Source organism: Macrotis lagotis, chromosome 3 (genome assembly GCF_037893015.1).
Source record: "Macrotis lagotis isolate mMagLag1 chromosome 3, bilby.v1.9.chrom.fasta, whole genome shotgun sequence".
Classification (NCBI taxonomy): Eukaryota; Metazoa; Chordata; class Mammalia; order Peramelemorphia; family Peramelidae; genus Macrotis; species Macrotis lagotis.
In genome coordinates, this window is record NC_133660.1 from 40,765,028 (window position 1) to 40,779,550 (window position 14,523).

The 14,523-nt window shown below is 37.6% G+C and overlaps 1 protein-coding gene across 1 annotated transcript in view; it reads left to right on the plus strand.

The window, feature by feature from the left end:
* Positions 1 to 14,523, plus strand: part of FRAS1 (Fraser extracellular matrix complex subunit 1) — a 502,816-nt gene that overhangs the window by 238,789 nt on the left and 249,504 nt on the right. Inside the window, exons 16-18 of the mRNA XM_074231550.1 lie at positions 1,235 to 1,375; positions 5,403 to 5,543; positions 6,788 to 6,961. Coding sequence (XP_074087651.1) covers positions 1,235 to 1,375; positions 5,403 to 5,543; positions 6,788 to 6,961 — 456 coding nt within the window. The remainder of the gene's footprint in view (positions 1 to 1,234; positions 1,376 to 5,402; positions 5,544 to 6,787; positions 6,962 to 14,523) is intronic.

Genomic DNA, 14,523 nt, shown 5'->3' on the forward strand with positions numbered 1-14,523 from the left:
AACAATGTGTCAGTGTCCCAAATTTCCTGCATCCCTTCCAACATTGATCATTGTTCTTTCTGGTCATATTGAGCCATCTGAGAGGTGTGAGGTGGTATCTCAGAAATGCTTTAATTCACATTTCTCTAATAAGTAATGATTTAGAGCAATTTTTCATATGACTATGGATCACTTTGTGTTGCCTCTTATTAGCAATACTTAATACTTCATAGTCTTGTGTCTTCTATTCTGATGAATGATTTTATTCACAAAATACAATGGGTAATAGCTTTCAAGAAAATATTTGATACCTGCAACAATTTAAAAATCAAGTTAAGTGTGAGAGGCCTTTTGATTTCATTTCATGTTGAAGACATGACAGAATTTCAAAGTTGGAAGAGATCAACACATCTTGACCCTTATCAGAACAAGAATTCCTCTCTGTCTGACCTGTCAACCTGACCTCCAACCTTAAGACCTCAGGTGAGGGAGAAGCCTCTTCATCCCAAAGCAACCTTTTTTTTGAGAGCTTTAACAATTAGGGATTTTTTTTCCTATTTCTCATTGCAGCATCTATACATTCCTCCTTCTCTATGGTAGCTATTATTATCCCCATCTTACATATGAGGAACAATTAAAGAGAGATGATGCCATGGGCCCAAGATCACATAGCTGGTTAGTGAAGACACGCTTACCCTTGGTCCATGGACTCTAAATCCAGGCATTTAGTGGCTTCCTCAAGGCCACACAACTAGATAATTATGAAGTGTCTGAGGCCAGATTTGAACTCAGGTACTCCTGACTCCAGGGCCAGTGCTCTATGCACTGCACCACCTAGCTTCCCCAGGTATCTTCTTATTAGAAAGGCCTAAGAAAGTCTATGCTGGCTTTTTTTCCCCCTAACTGGCACAGGTGCTCAGTAAATATTTTTGGAGTGAATAAACAAATATTTCTTTTTCAAAACTATATTCCCAATGCTTAGAATAGTGCCTGGCCCAAGGCTTGCTATTAGATTAGCAATGTTGTTATTATGTTGTTATTATATCATCATCATCAGTTATTCTTGACTTATAGGAACTTGACTTAGTCCTGATAGTTGAATTGGCAAAGTCCTTTGAAAGACTGGGATCAAGTAAATAGAATTTGGCCCAGGCAGTCCAAGGGAACAAGATTGCTCTGTTGAGAGAGACTATTACAATGGTAAAGAATCTGTTCCACTATTAAGTTTCCTTTATGGATTTTCCTCCCTCCTTAGCTTGTGACCCATCCTGTGAGAGCTGTGGTCCAGAGAGTCCTCGCTGTCTGACGTGTACTAAGAATACAGTATGGCAAGATGGCGTGTGCATCCCAGAATGCCCTCCTGGGCACTATCCTGACGGCACTGGCAGATGTTCAGGTAAGCCTTGTTGATCATTCTTGTCATCCTCATTAACATCATTGTGAGAAAGCATTAATGAGGGCTGTTGGTGGTGCTCTGTGCTGTGACCTTCCATGAATTACCATTTCAAGATCCCTACATAAAAGGAACATTTTTTGATGAAAAGGGATTTCTTTTTCCCCTTTCATTAGAAATTTTGTTCTTAAATGCTGAATGTGTCTAACTGTGTGTATGACTTCTAAGCACACATATCATTCCAACTAATAAATTGTTTCACTGAAGGTCAAAGACTTGTTTTCCCTAAACATTTATATACATTATAAACAGATACATTTAAATGTAAAACCTTTATTTCTGGCATATCTACAAATAAATAAAGATCCAAAGCAAATATCTAGAAAGTTTTTGAAAAATGTATCACAATTTATACCTATTTCCACTCCTATTAATAATGAAAAATATTTTTATTTGAGGGCGTATTAGGAATTATGGTTGCTATAATTACCAACTGAATCATTATTAACTGAGATGTTTCACATCTGCTTTAATATGCCATTTAGAAATAGATTGCAGGTGTTTTAGTAATGAAGTTTATTTAAGTTTTGAAACTAAAGATTGAATTTATATATGGCCTAAAGACTTTGCTAAAACAGGCCTCATATATGAAGCTTTTCTTAGATACTTTTTTTTTTGCAAATTAATGGCCACTCTAACCAAATCCCTCATGAATTAATTCCCCTTCCTCCCAGTTACAGATTTGTCTCCCTTTCCTTTCTTCTCATTTTTCTGACCCTTCAATAACCCTAGTCTCTACACCCTCATCCCAGATGCTCACTTCATCCCTTTTTGGGAACAAGATCACTGAAAAAATGGATGATAGTGGGAAGAGGACAGAGAGAAGGAAACATGTTTTTCTTTTTTTAAATAAACTTAAAAAAAAAAATTTTCCTGGAGGGAACCAGAGTTGGATTTGTTCAGAGTCACACAGCTATTAAGTATCCGAGACTGGATTTGAACTCAGGTCCTCCTTGTCTCCAGGGGCAGCACTTTATTCACTATCTAGCTGCCCAAGGAAACACTTTTTAAATGCCACTACTTGGCTGTTATCAAGGGCAAAGCAATGAAAAACATCCTTCTCTCTACATGTATTGATTGTTTTCCCCTTCTTAGCTTTACTGTTTGATTACCTGCCTCAACTGTTCTCTTTTGCCTCTGCTCATCCATCGGGATCCTCCAATTTCTTTCCTCCCAGTCTCTTCTTAGCCCCTTATAATGTAGTTTCTTATCTCATCATTCTACTGAAACAATTCTCTCTGAAACTACCTGAGATCTTTTTATTGCCATATCCTGGACCTCTCTTGCCTTTAACACTGTTGATCACCCTGAGGTCCTCCTTGGTGCCCTCTCCCACTTAGGTGTTTGGGATATCACTCTCCTGGTTCTCCTCCTATCTTTAAGCACTCTTTGTTAAGTCTCTTTTTTGCTGAATCCTACTCTAGGTCACACCCTCTAGCCATACTCTGACCTGGGTCTTCTTCTCTTCTCCCTCTATACTACTTCACTTGATCTCATTAATGCCCATAGATTTAATTACCATTTCTTTGCCAATGCTTCTCAGATCTCCCAGTTCTGTCCTAAACTCTCAGATGGCCTCCAGTGTCATATCTCCAACTGCTTTTCATGTATCTTGAAGAACATATCCAATAGACATCTTAAACTCAGAATATCCAAGACACAACTCATCTTTCCCCCTAGAAGATTCCCCTACCAATTCTCTTATCACTATTCTCCCTTTCCTTTGGCCTTGTCCTCACCTTATCCCTGGATTAATGCAGTAGCTTGATGGTGTGTCTGCCTGCCTCAAGTCTTTCCTTACTCTAGTTCATCCTCCATTCAGCCAGCAAAGTTATTTTCCTAAAGCACAGATATGACCATCCTACCTTCCCTACTCCATAAACTCGGTTGGCTCCCTATCATCCAAGGATCAGATACAAAATGCTGTTTGTTCTTCAAAGTCCTTCATGCCCCAACACCCTTCTATCTTACCAGTCTCCTTGTACCTTTCTCTTGGCCACATATTCTTGCATTCAGAGACACTGGCCTCCAGGTTATTTCATGAATAAGAACCTCCATCTCTCAGTTCTGAACATTTTCTCTGCAATGAATAGAACTCCAGCCCTAGAGTAAGGAGGACCTGAGTTCAATTCTGGTCACATACACTTGACACTTACTAGCAGTGTGACCTTGGACAAGCCACTCCACCCTGATTGCCTCACATCCAGGGCCATCTCCAGGCACCCAGATGGCTCTGGAGGAGAAAGTGAGGCTGGTGACTTAGCACAGCCCTCTATCAATCCAGTTTATGTGCTAGTCATGGAATCACCTCCCTGATGTTGTGATCTTCTTTAAGAATGAAGGACAATATCATCATCATAATCATCTTGTGCTTGAAATGTTTTCTGTCCTTGTCTTTTCCTACTGGCTTCTCTGACCTCCTTGAAGTCCCAATTAAAATCCTGTATTCTACAAACCTTTCCCATCTCCCCTTAATTCTAGTGCCTTGCCTCTGTCATTTCCTTTATGTAGATAGGGTTTGTACCTATTTGTTTCCTTGTTCACTCCTCTATTAGATTGTGAACTCCTTGACTCCAGAGACCATCTTTTGTCTTTTTATGTTTCCTCATTACTTGGCAAAATCGCTTCATGTTTCTTTGAGTGACTGACCACTGAGCAGGGTGCAGAGGACAAACTCTATTCCCTGCACCCTCTTTACCTCAGCACCTTTTATCTCTGGACTCTTTCTTCTCTATTTTTATCCATTTCTAGCAGTATTCTCAAATCTATCCCTACCTTCTTGGGAGTCCTTTCATAGGTCCTGGAGGCTAACCCAAAAGCCTTAAGTTGGGAGAATTTCTGATCCCAGTACCTAAAAGGTATAGGAAAAGAGAGTTTTAATCTTAAAATGAGAGCTGCAGTAAGAATGTATTCAGCTAGATGTTCAGTTGTTTTGGTCATGTTCAACTTTATGACCCCATTAGGGGTTTTCATGAGATCTGTTATTTTCTTCTCCAGCTCATTTTACAAAGAAGGAAACTGAGGCAAATGGGCAGAAGTGGCTTGTCTTGTGTCACACAGCTTCTAAGTGTATGAGGCCAGATTTGAACTCATGAAGATGACTCTTCTTAACCTCAGGACCAGCACTCTATGCACTGAACCACCTAGCTGCCTCAAGTTAATTATAGGCCAAACAGGTTGATGTTGGGTAGAATCAGAAAAGTCACTGCTATGCATAACTTTATTTCAGTTAGAAAATGTGTTCCTAGTTCCAAACATTAACTTGCAAGCTGGCTTGTTTCTGAGTTGGAACCCAGCTATGTTTTTAGGAAATGTAATTTTAAAAAGAAACTACCATTACTTTACTCAGTGTTGGTCCTACGCCCTTCCATTATTCCCAAATGGTCTCCCTGTACTCAAATGAGACATATGGTTAATGTGGGATTTTCTCTTACTTCACTGTACATAATTATTACAAGGATTTTATTTTTTTCTTTTCTCATGGGAGTGAACTAAAAAAATAAAAATTTTAAAGGTCTTTCTCTTTGTAATCCATTTACTTAAAATTCTGTTTCCTCCAAAGCTCAGCTCAAGCTCTCAGGTCCTGTATGTTAGAGACCTCTTGTGATCCTCTCAAATGCAAATTTCTCCCCTTCTATGACCTTGTGTTTATTGTGTGCTTGCTTGTCGTCTCCATCTTCCCCCTCCCCATTGTGATAAGATCCTTGAAGATAGGAGCTGGTTATTTTTGTCTTTGCATTCTAAGCACCTGGCATGATGTTTGGCCCTTCCTAGATGCTTGTGGATTTAATGGCAGTGTACCATTGGTGAAGCATCCATAGGTAGGTGCACTAAGGGGAGATGCACTAGAAATGCTAAGAAAACAGTGATTCTGTCTGTTCCATGATCCATGACCAGGCACAGAGTAACTAGCCACTTTGGCTTCTTCCTAGGTGACTCATGTTCTTTCTTATTTGTTTGCCTCCTCTAGATTGTCATGTTTCCTGTGCCAGCTGCAGAGGTCCCTCAGCTGCCCACTGCACTGCCTGTTCCAATTCTTGGGTGTTGCACCAAAACCAGTGTCTCCCCAACTGTGGACAGAGCTTTTACCCTGACCATGGCATCTGCAAAGGTATTGGAAGAGTTCTTGTTTTGAATTAGTTTCCTGCAAAATGTCAGTATTTCTCTTCTGCACATTTTCTGTTACAAGTGGATGGATTTGTGGTCCCTGGATTTTCGGTCAGGGAGAGCTGAGTTTATCTCAGACCTTTACAAATTGCGTGACCCTGGGCAAGTCACTTACATCTCTCAGGCTCAGTTTCCTCCTCTGTAAATGAGAATTAGAATAGCACTTACCTCATGAGATTGTTGAAGGGATATAAAGAGATAAGCTATGCAAAGTTCTTTGTAGACCATGGCACTTAATTTGTTATCTCTGATTGTAAGTTTTATTATTATTTTTCAGTAACTTATTTAAATAAATTCCTTTTTCCAAAGATGATTGCCAAATGTAGGGTGCATTTTTCATCTGTGGTTTCTATTTTTGTTGATAAACAGTATTTGCAGATCCATCTGATATGCCATGATTTTTCTGCTCATGTTCAGACATTTTATTTTTTTAAAAAATGTTTTAATTTTTGGGGTGGCTAGATGGTGCAGCACATAGGGTACTAGCCCTGGACTTAGGAGGACCTGAGTTCTAATCTGACCTTGGACACTTAATAATTACCTAGCTGTGTCACTTTGGGCAAGTCACTTAATCCCATTATTTTGCAGTACCCCCCCCCCCATTTTAATGTTCTCTCCCAATTGCATGTTAAAAATTTTTTGATCTTTTTTTTTAAGTTGTGAGTTCAGTTTCTCCTTTTCTCCCCCTCTGCTGAGATGGTAAGGAATCCTCTTTAGGTCATACATATGAAATCATGTGAAACATTTCCATATTAGGGAATTGCTATTTTCTTCACCAAGATTAAACCCTCCATCTACCCCATCTGTTTTGTTTACTTTTTTCTCCATTTTCCCAATAAAGCATCTCAATTAGTTATTAGTTTTCGTTTTCTTTTCCTGACAGGAACGAATGGTCAATAATGTAATCAGAATTTTTAACACAGCTCTTATTTGGGCAAAACTTTAAAATGGGTTTTGGCTAACAGATATTTGGGCTCACTGGAAAGAAACTCATTAGAATTGCTGGCTCCTTGAACAACACAAGAAAGTGTTATTAAAGACACTGTTGGGAGACATTGCATTAGTAAGCAGATTCATCCAGTGGACTTTTCGAGTTGCTTTGTTTCATTGAGGGATTCTTGCCTTTGCTAAGAAAACAAAAGGCCTGTGTGTTAGTTTTTTACACAATTTTCTTATTTTTGGTTGCAGCTTGTCATCCTTCATGCCTGAATTGTGTTGGTCCAGAATCTTCCAATTGCACCCAGTGCAGAAAACCAGAGGAAGGGGTCCAGGCTGAATGGACATCTGGGGAGATCCTCTCTGGAGCATGTTTGTCCCAGTGCAGAGCCCATTTTTACTTGGAGAATACAGGACTCTGTGAAGGTGAGCAATCTGAAAATATGGGGAGGGCAGGGGTTCTAGGTATGCTAGCAAGCCTAGGTTTGCTGGGATTCCATTCCCATGTTCTGGAGTGCTCCCAGGTTCTGGTTAGATCTCTTTTGTAGACTAAGTGGTATAGTGCAAAGAATACAGAACTCAGAGGATCTCTGATACTTAATTGACTTTGAGACCCTGGGGAAAGTCCCTTAACACTTGAATCTTGGTTTTCTCGTCTATAAATACTTGTTACTAATAATACTTGTTCTTTGTATACTATTGAACTGTTGTGTTGAAATGTTCTGGAAAGCATTATGTAAATGGCTATTGCCCTAGAAAATTAGGGGGAGTAAGATAAAGGGAGAAAGCACCAAAAACCAATGGAGTGAAAAATGAAAAAGTAACCACAGCCCTTTTTCATTTTCCACTATAGACCAAGAAGATGACTTATGACTCATTGGCCCTGACCCCTTTTCTCAAAGGCACCAAGAACAGGAGGTAGCTTTAGTCAGCAAACCTTGTCACCTCTTAAGTTTCTAGTAAAATACCATATGTATATGTAAATATATATATATATATATATGTATATATATATACATATATATAAACACATACATACAATCATGTATTTTTAATTTAATTTTTTCCCCTACAAACAGTAGCTTTTGTAACTGGAATAAGCCATATAATTTCTTCTTGTGAACTCGGTTGTCATGCCTTCTAATTGCCTTTTAGAAACACAAATTAGTAGCTTTTAAGCAAAATGTGAACTCATGTCAAAATCAAATAGTGGTTGAGGTGACTCATTGTCAGTGGGCAAGATTGTCTGTAGGAGCTTGTCTAATACTGGATAGCTGATCTCTCTAGCTTGAGGGGGGTGGGTCACTGGATCTATATCTCTGGGACATAATGGAAGGACTAGTACTCCAGAAAGTAAGAACTATTCTGTCCTTTCATCTTTATTTAATTCAGAAGCCACTCTTGAAGGTGATTTTGTTCATATCTCATATCCATCTTTTTTTTTTTTTTTTGCAAGGCAGTGGGGTTAAGTGGCTTGCCCCAAGGCCACACAGCTAGGTAATTATTAAGTGTCTGAGGCTGGATTTGAACTCAGGTATTCCTGACTCCAGGGCCGGTACCCTATCCACTGCATTACTTAACCGCCCCTCCTATCAATCTTTTATCAAGCTTTTATCTAGCACCTTAAAATGGCTAAGCATTGTTTTAAATGATGGGCTACAAAGAAAAAATGAAAAAAAGAACTTGATCAGAAACAGGTTGCACATATATAGATAGTAATCATGCAAATTACTAAATACATTCTGGGGAGAGTGAGCAGTAACATTTGGGGAATCAAGAAAGGCTTTGTATGAAAGGTGATGCTCAAGATGAATCTGGGGGCGGGGGCGGGACAGACAGAGAGTGTGTTCCAGATCCGGGGAATAGCTTGCACAATGGTCTGGAGACCGAAATGGAGTTGCTGTGGATGAAGATGAGAGTGAAGACTAGTTTGATTGGATCATAACGTTTAATAAAGAGAACAATATGCAAGAAGTCTGGTTTAGGTTAGAGCCAGATTGTGAAGGGCTTTAAAAAAGCTAATCAAAACAGTTTATGTTTTATACTAGAAGCAAGTGGGAACCACTAGAGTAGGGAGAGACATTGAGAGATCTGCACGTAAGGAAAATTACTGATATTTTTGCTGAGCATGGATTATAGACAATGAGACATTTAGACTGGAGGGACTACTTAGGCAAGCTAGGTGAGGAGGGTCTGAAGTGGGGTGGTGGCTATATGAATATTGAGTAGGGGCCAGATGTGAGAGATATTGTGGAGTTAGAAATGGTAATGTCTAGAAACTGAATGGATATGTTGAGTGATGGAGAGTATGAAATTAAGGATATTATAGAGTTTATGATCCTGGAAACCTAGTAAAGTGTTGTTGCCCTTGATATAAATAAAGAATGTTGGTAGAAGCTAGGGTTTTTTATGGGGAAAATAATGAATTCAGGACAGTCTACTTTAGTTTCCCTTGGACCAGTTTAGATGAATGAATTCCTTTTCTTCTATTTGGTAACCCCTTATTATATTTAAAAGTAAGTTTCATCCCCATTCCTTCCTCTTCCTTCTCTAGTCTGTTCTACCTCTTCTATTCCCCTTACCCTATTTTTTTCAATTCATTATAACTTAGCAAAACTACCTTCAGGCCATTTGTCTTATTTACCTTTATGACCAGGGGTGGGTCAAGGGCCATTTGGGCATTTATAAGATCATTGGAGGGTTATATTTGATCAAACATTTAATTAAGTCACCCCGAAAAAGCTACTGGATTTATTGAATTTCAAGTCCCATGTGTAGTTGCCTTGGCAACACCAAACCAATATGGCCCATGAGTTGATGACCTTTACGACATTTGGGTGGGATAGAACAATTGTTTCTTTTCTTCTTATTGAATGTGGATCCTCATATGGTTCTATCTAATTGCTCAAACATTTACCTTTCTTTTTAATGTATATCTTGACTTCTGCATTTGTAATTTAGAGTTTCTACTCAATTTTAGTCTTTTCATCAAGATTTTCATCAGTTTAATTATTCTGGTTAATATCTTTATATTCAAAGATTCTGATATTGCTGACTTCACAGAGCAGATACAAATACACATACACTAACACCATTACACAAATACCACATTTGAGTTAGATAGATTTATTTTCAAATCTGATTTTAAAAAGCAGCTCAGTAGCACAGTAGATAGAATGTTGAAACTGGAGTCAAATCTGTTCTTATACACTTATCAGCTGTGGGACTGGGTATGTCAGTTCACTGCTACCTGCCTCATTTTCCCCCCACTGTAAAATGCAATAAGCATACTTATCCTCCAGGGCTGTTGCAAGGATCAAATCTGATAACATTTGTAAAGTGCTTAGCTTGGTTCCTGTATTAAAAGAGACTTTTATTATAGGAAAGACAATTTTCTATTTTTCTATTACTACTTTGAAATATACTTACAGCTAAAGAGTCAAAAGCATTCACAAGAAACACCATTTTATGTAGGTGAAACCCTTGTGTTACCCTCAGGTAATGGAACGACCCTAATGGAATTTGCACCTGATACCTCAGTACCAACTTGTCCTTTTATGGAATCTTAAAGAGGCTGCGATGAAACCCTGGCAGAGAGCAGGTGGAAACCCTTTGATCAAGAAGTCTCCCCTATGGCCAAACAAACTCTATTTTGTGGCTAGAATATGGTATAGCCCATAGGAATCAAAAATTTAATCTCTGTCTTCTTCTTAATGCCTATTCTTAGAATGCTGGGTTCTTCTAAAGAGGTTATCTGGAATTTGGGAGGAGAATGAAAGAGATGTTTGAAAATAATGACTAAAATAAAATAGTAAATAAAAAATGAAACAATTTTTAAAAATAAAATAATAATTAAAATGAAAATGTTTGAAAATAATGTTGAAGAGCACAAATCCACTGTTTTGGAATAATTTAGCCTGGAGAAGAAAAGGATGATAAATTGATAAATCAACAAATGAACAAGCAAACAAACAAATATGTGTGTGTGTGTGTATGTGTGTGTGTGTGTGTGTGTGTATTCACATGTATATAATACACATATACCTTTTCCACATGCAGGTGAATGCATTCCATTCATAACACACATGTGTGTGTAGCTATAGGTATATATTGGAATGTAGGTGATATCTCTTTTCATCTTACTTATACCATATCGTAAGTATTTGATGAGCTTTGTCCTTCGTTCTCGAAGAAGACCATGACATCAGGGAGGTGATGCCATGACAAGCACATGGATTGAATTTGAGTGAACGAGGGCTGTGCTAAGTCACCAGCCTCACTTTCTCCTCCAGAACCATCTGGGATTCAGTGGCCAGATGAGGATCAGGATGACTGGAGATGTCCCTGGATGGGAGGCAATCAGGATTAAGTGATTTGCCCAAGATCACACATCTAGTAAGTGGCAAGTGGTTGAGACTGGATTCGAACTCCCAGTCCAGTGCTCTCTCCACTGCACCACTTAGCTGCCCCTAGAATCAGGACTTAATAATTGGTCCTTATCAGCTTTATAGCTTTGTAGATCAACCAAGTAAGAACTTAATAATTGGTTGATTTACTAAGTTATGAAGCAGGTGGAAAGTGGAAAGAAGACAGAATTAGGATTTTCACTTGCTGCCTGTATGTCTTAGTGTTAGACTTATTGTCTCTTTGGAACTCAGTTTCCCTATCTGTAATATGAATGGGTTGTTGGATTAGATGACCTCTAAGTTTCTTGCCAATACTAAATCTTTGCCCCTATGAGCTTAAGCATGCTTATGCTATAGCATTAAGGTTTTTAATTAGCTATATAGTAATATTTTATATTTATAGGGAATATTTTGAGAATCTTCTATCCATAGGGTAAAAGAGAAGGAAATCCCATGGAAAAATGTAATTGTGATTTTTCCTAAAGGTTGACCTCTTGTTTTTTCTTATCATATCATGATTCTTGACAAGTGAGGAAATGGTGATTATTTACCATAGTCCCTGGTTACCTAAAAGGGACTTATTGGAAATTCCTGCTACCTCCCTGCTGACCTCCCCATAGGTAATTGAGTAAATTATGACAATTAATTTATAGGTGGTGGGAAGACTGGGGAAATCAGTTAATTGAGTTGCCCAAGACCCTTGAGGGAACTCAACTGTTCTTTCTTTTGCCTGCTTAGTTCCCCAAACTCTTTTGTCTTTAATTTTCCTTGAATATTGAGTGTGACAGCTGATGAGCCTTGAGTTCTTCATTCATTCAGTATCTCTAGAAATCTCATAGAAATGTCACAAGTGGTTTGAATCTGCTGAACGATGCCTAGGAAATAAGGCTTAGTAATTCTTGGAGACAACAGTCTTCCCCTCTCCCCCATATTCACCCATACATGTCCTTTCTTGTTTCCAGATACCCCCACCAAAAAGAGTTTATCACTCCTTTGATCTCAGTGACCATGCAAAGAAAAGGCAGGCAATAATTCTTTCGAAATGTCTCTTTTTTCCTGCTATTTCTGCATAGAGTGGTTAGAATGTTTCTCCTTTTGAAATGATAAACGAAGAGCCTCTGTGTAAAAACAATATATGTTACTTTGATGGGGGCATTTAACAGTTTCCTTCTCTGTCACACAGCTGCCACAGTAAAATTATGACCATAGCTCACTTCTGCTCAATAATCCTCGAGCTCATTGCCTTTGGGGAAAAATACAAATTCCCCTGTTGGTCATTCAAAGCCTCTGCCAACCTTCCTCCAACCTTCAATCTGTCAGACTGGCCATCTTGCTGCTCATCACATGCAACCTATCCCATCTCCATGCTTTTGCACAGGCTGTTCTCCAGACCGAGATATCCTCCTTCCTAGAATCATTAGTTTTTTTCATATCTCAGCTCAAGTACCACTTTTTGATCTCCCAGTTGTCATTATTTTCTCTCCTTCCCTAGATTATCTTGTATTGATTTTTTATTTTGTTTTGTCTTTATTTTCATGTCTATTTCTTCTTCCTCTATAAAATGTAAGTGTTTTGGGGGCAAGAATAGTTTCATTTTTGCTTTTGTAATCCATAGTAAGAGCTCAATCAATGCTTCTTGTACAATTGATAGAATGTAGAAATGAAAGTGTCTTCTCTTATTTGAAAGATGATATAGCAAAAGCAAACACGCTATTTGACTAAACTTAGGGCCATGATTTAAAGAGAAATATACATATAAGCCCCCAAATAATCAGAATATACTATTCATGTTTGACATTTAACAATGCTTTCTGCAAAAAAAATACATTATTAGGGCATGAATCAAATTTACCTGGGAAAGAGATTGTCACATTTCATTTCTCTATGTGCTATTTTGCCTCATCTCCATAAATGAAATTCATTCAAATGATTATTGCTTTACAACTAATTTTAATTTTCTTTCCAATTTCTGTCACTATTTAAAATAATAAGCCCCCAAATATTTTATTCTACATCCTTTTTTAAGATCCAATACAGAAGTTTTCTTATACAATTTCTCCTTTTTTGCTTTTATATTATTTCCTGTCCTTGAGGTAGGACGTATTTTTGACCTTTTTTTTTTGTATGCCTGGAGTTTAATACAGTGTCATCCATGTATTGTTGTTGTTGAAGAGAGTAAAGTTGATAATATTGCATTACTCTGCCTCACTTAAATTCAAATCACTTGTAAGTCATGACATGATGTTCCAGATGCCTTGGTCCTCTTGGAAAATGAAGGACAAAGAACATCAGTAGCCATCCAAGTGGAAAATGTTCAAAAATGCTTTTTGATGGATTGATTATTGAACATCTGCTGTGGGGAGCTCCAGCAAGTGATGTTTGGGGTCTCTTCCAGCTGGAGCAGGCAACTATTCTGCATATTCAACCGAGCTCTGCATCTCATCCCAACTCAATTCTCAGGTTTTATTGTCTCTTGGTACTGACAGATTGAGATGTCTCTTGAAGGAAGTTCTTGGCTTTTACATTTATCTTAACCTTTTTATCTTTCATACCTTTGGAATTAGTGTCATTGTTTACTTTTTGTTCGTTCATTTATTTGTAATTTATGCGATAAAACAAGCATTTCTATAACAGTATAATTAAAAAAAAGATTGCATGTGAAGCGGCAAATCTATTATTAACAACTTGCTATTCCCTTTAAATATATAATAGTTATGTAAATTTCCCTCCTTTTTTTCCCCTTCTCCCAATCTAATGATGGCTACTATTAGATACAAATACGTATATAATAGGTAAAACCATTCTATACATACTTATATTTATCAATGCTTTCTCCTTGGATACAGATAAAGTCTTCTTTACATGTCCTTTGTATATAATTTGGGTATTTATAATAGTTAAAATGTCTTATTCACCTAAATCAGTCTTATTATTAATAAGGCCTGAATGACAGAGCTGAATATTATTAAGGCAAGGGATCTTAACTTAAAGTCAGTGAATTTGTTTAAAAACATTTTGATAACTGCATTTCCATGTAATTTGGGTTTTTTGACAATCCTATGAATTTGTTTTATGTATTTAAAAACATTTTGAGAAGGAATCACTATCAAAGAAATCCATGGTACAAAATCCCCTGCTTTAAGGTTGGAAGGAGAAGTCTCTTTTTCTCCTTGTCATGTAAAAAGCAAGTAATTTAAAATCCAAACATCTGGATTTGTCTTTGTCTAGTTAACTTTTGACATAAGACAAGTTGCTCAATTTTGTCTATGTCTCTGACACCCTTGCTATAAACAATACATATATGTATATGTGTGTGTGTGTGTGTGTGTGTGTGTGTTTTTAACTTCCACTCTAGTTTTATTCAAGTAAGAAAATTTTCTTTGAAAGTGACTATTTCCAAGTGGAAAAATGTCAACAATTTTGAAGGATTCCCTCAAGATTTATTGACTATTTAGTCTCTAATTAAAGGATAACCTGATCCCTCCTGCATTTGTGACATTCCTTTCCATTGTAGATAGAAAATAGTGATGAATAGAGATTATGACTGAGTCTGCTGGATTCAACTAAATGCTTTGCAGATCA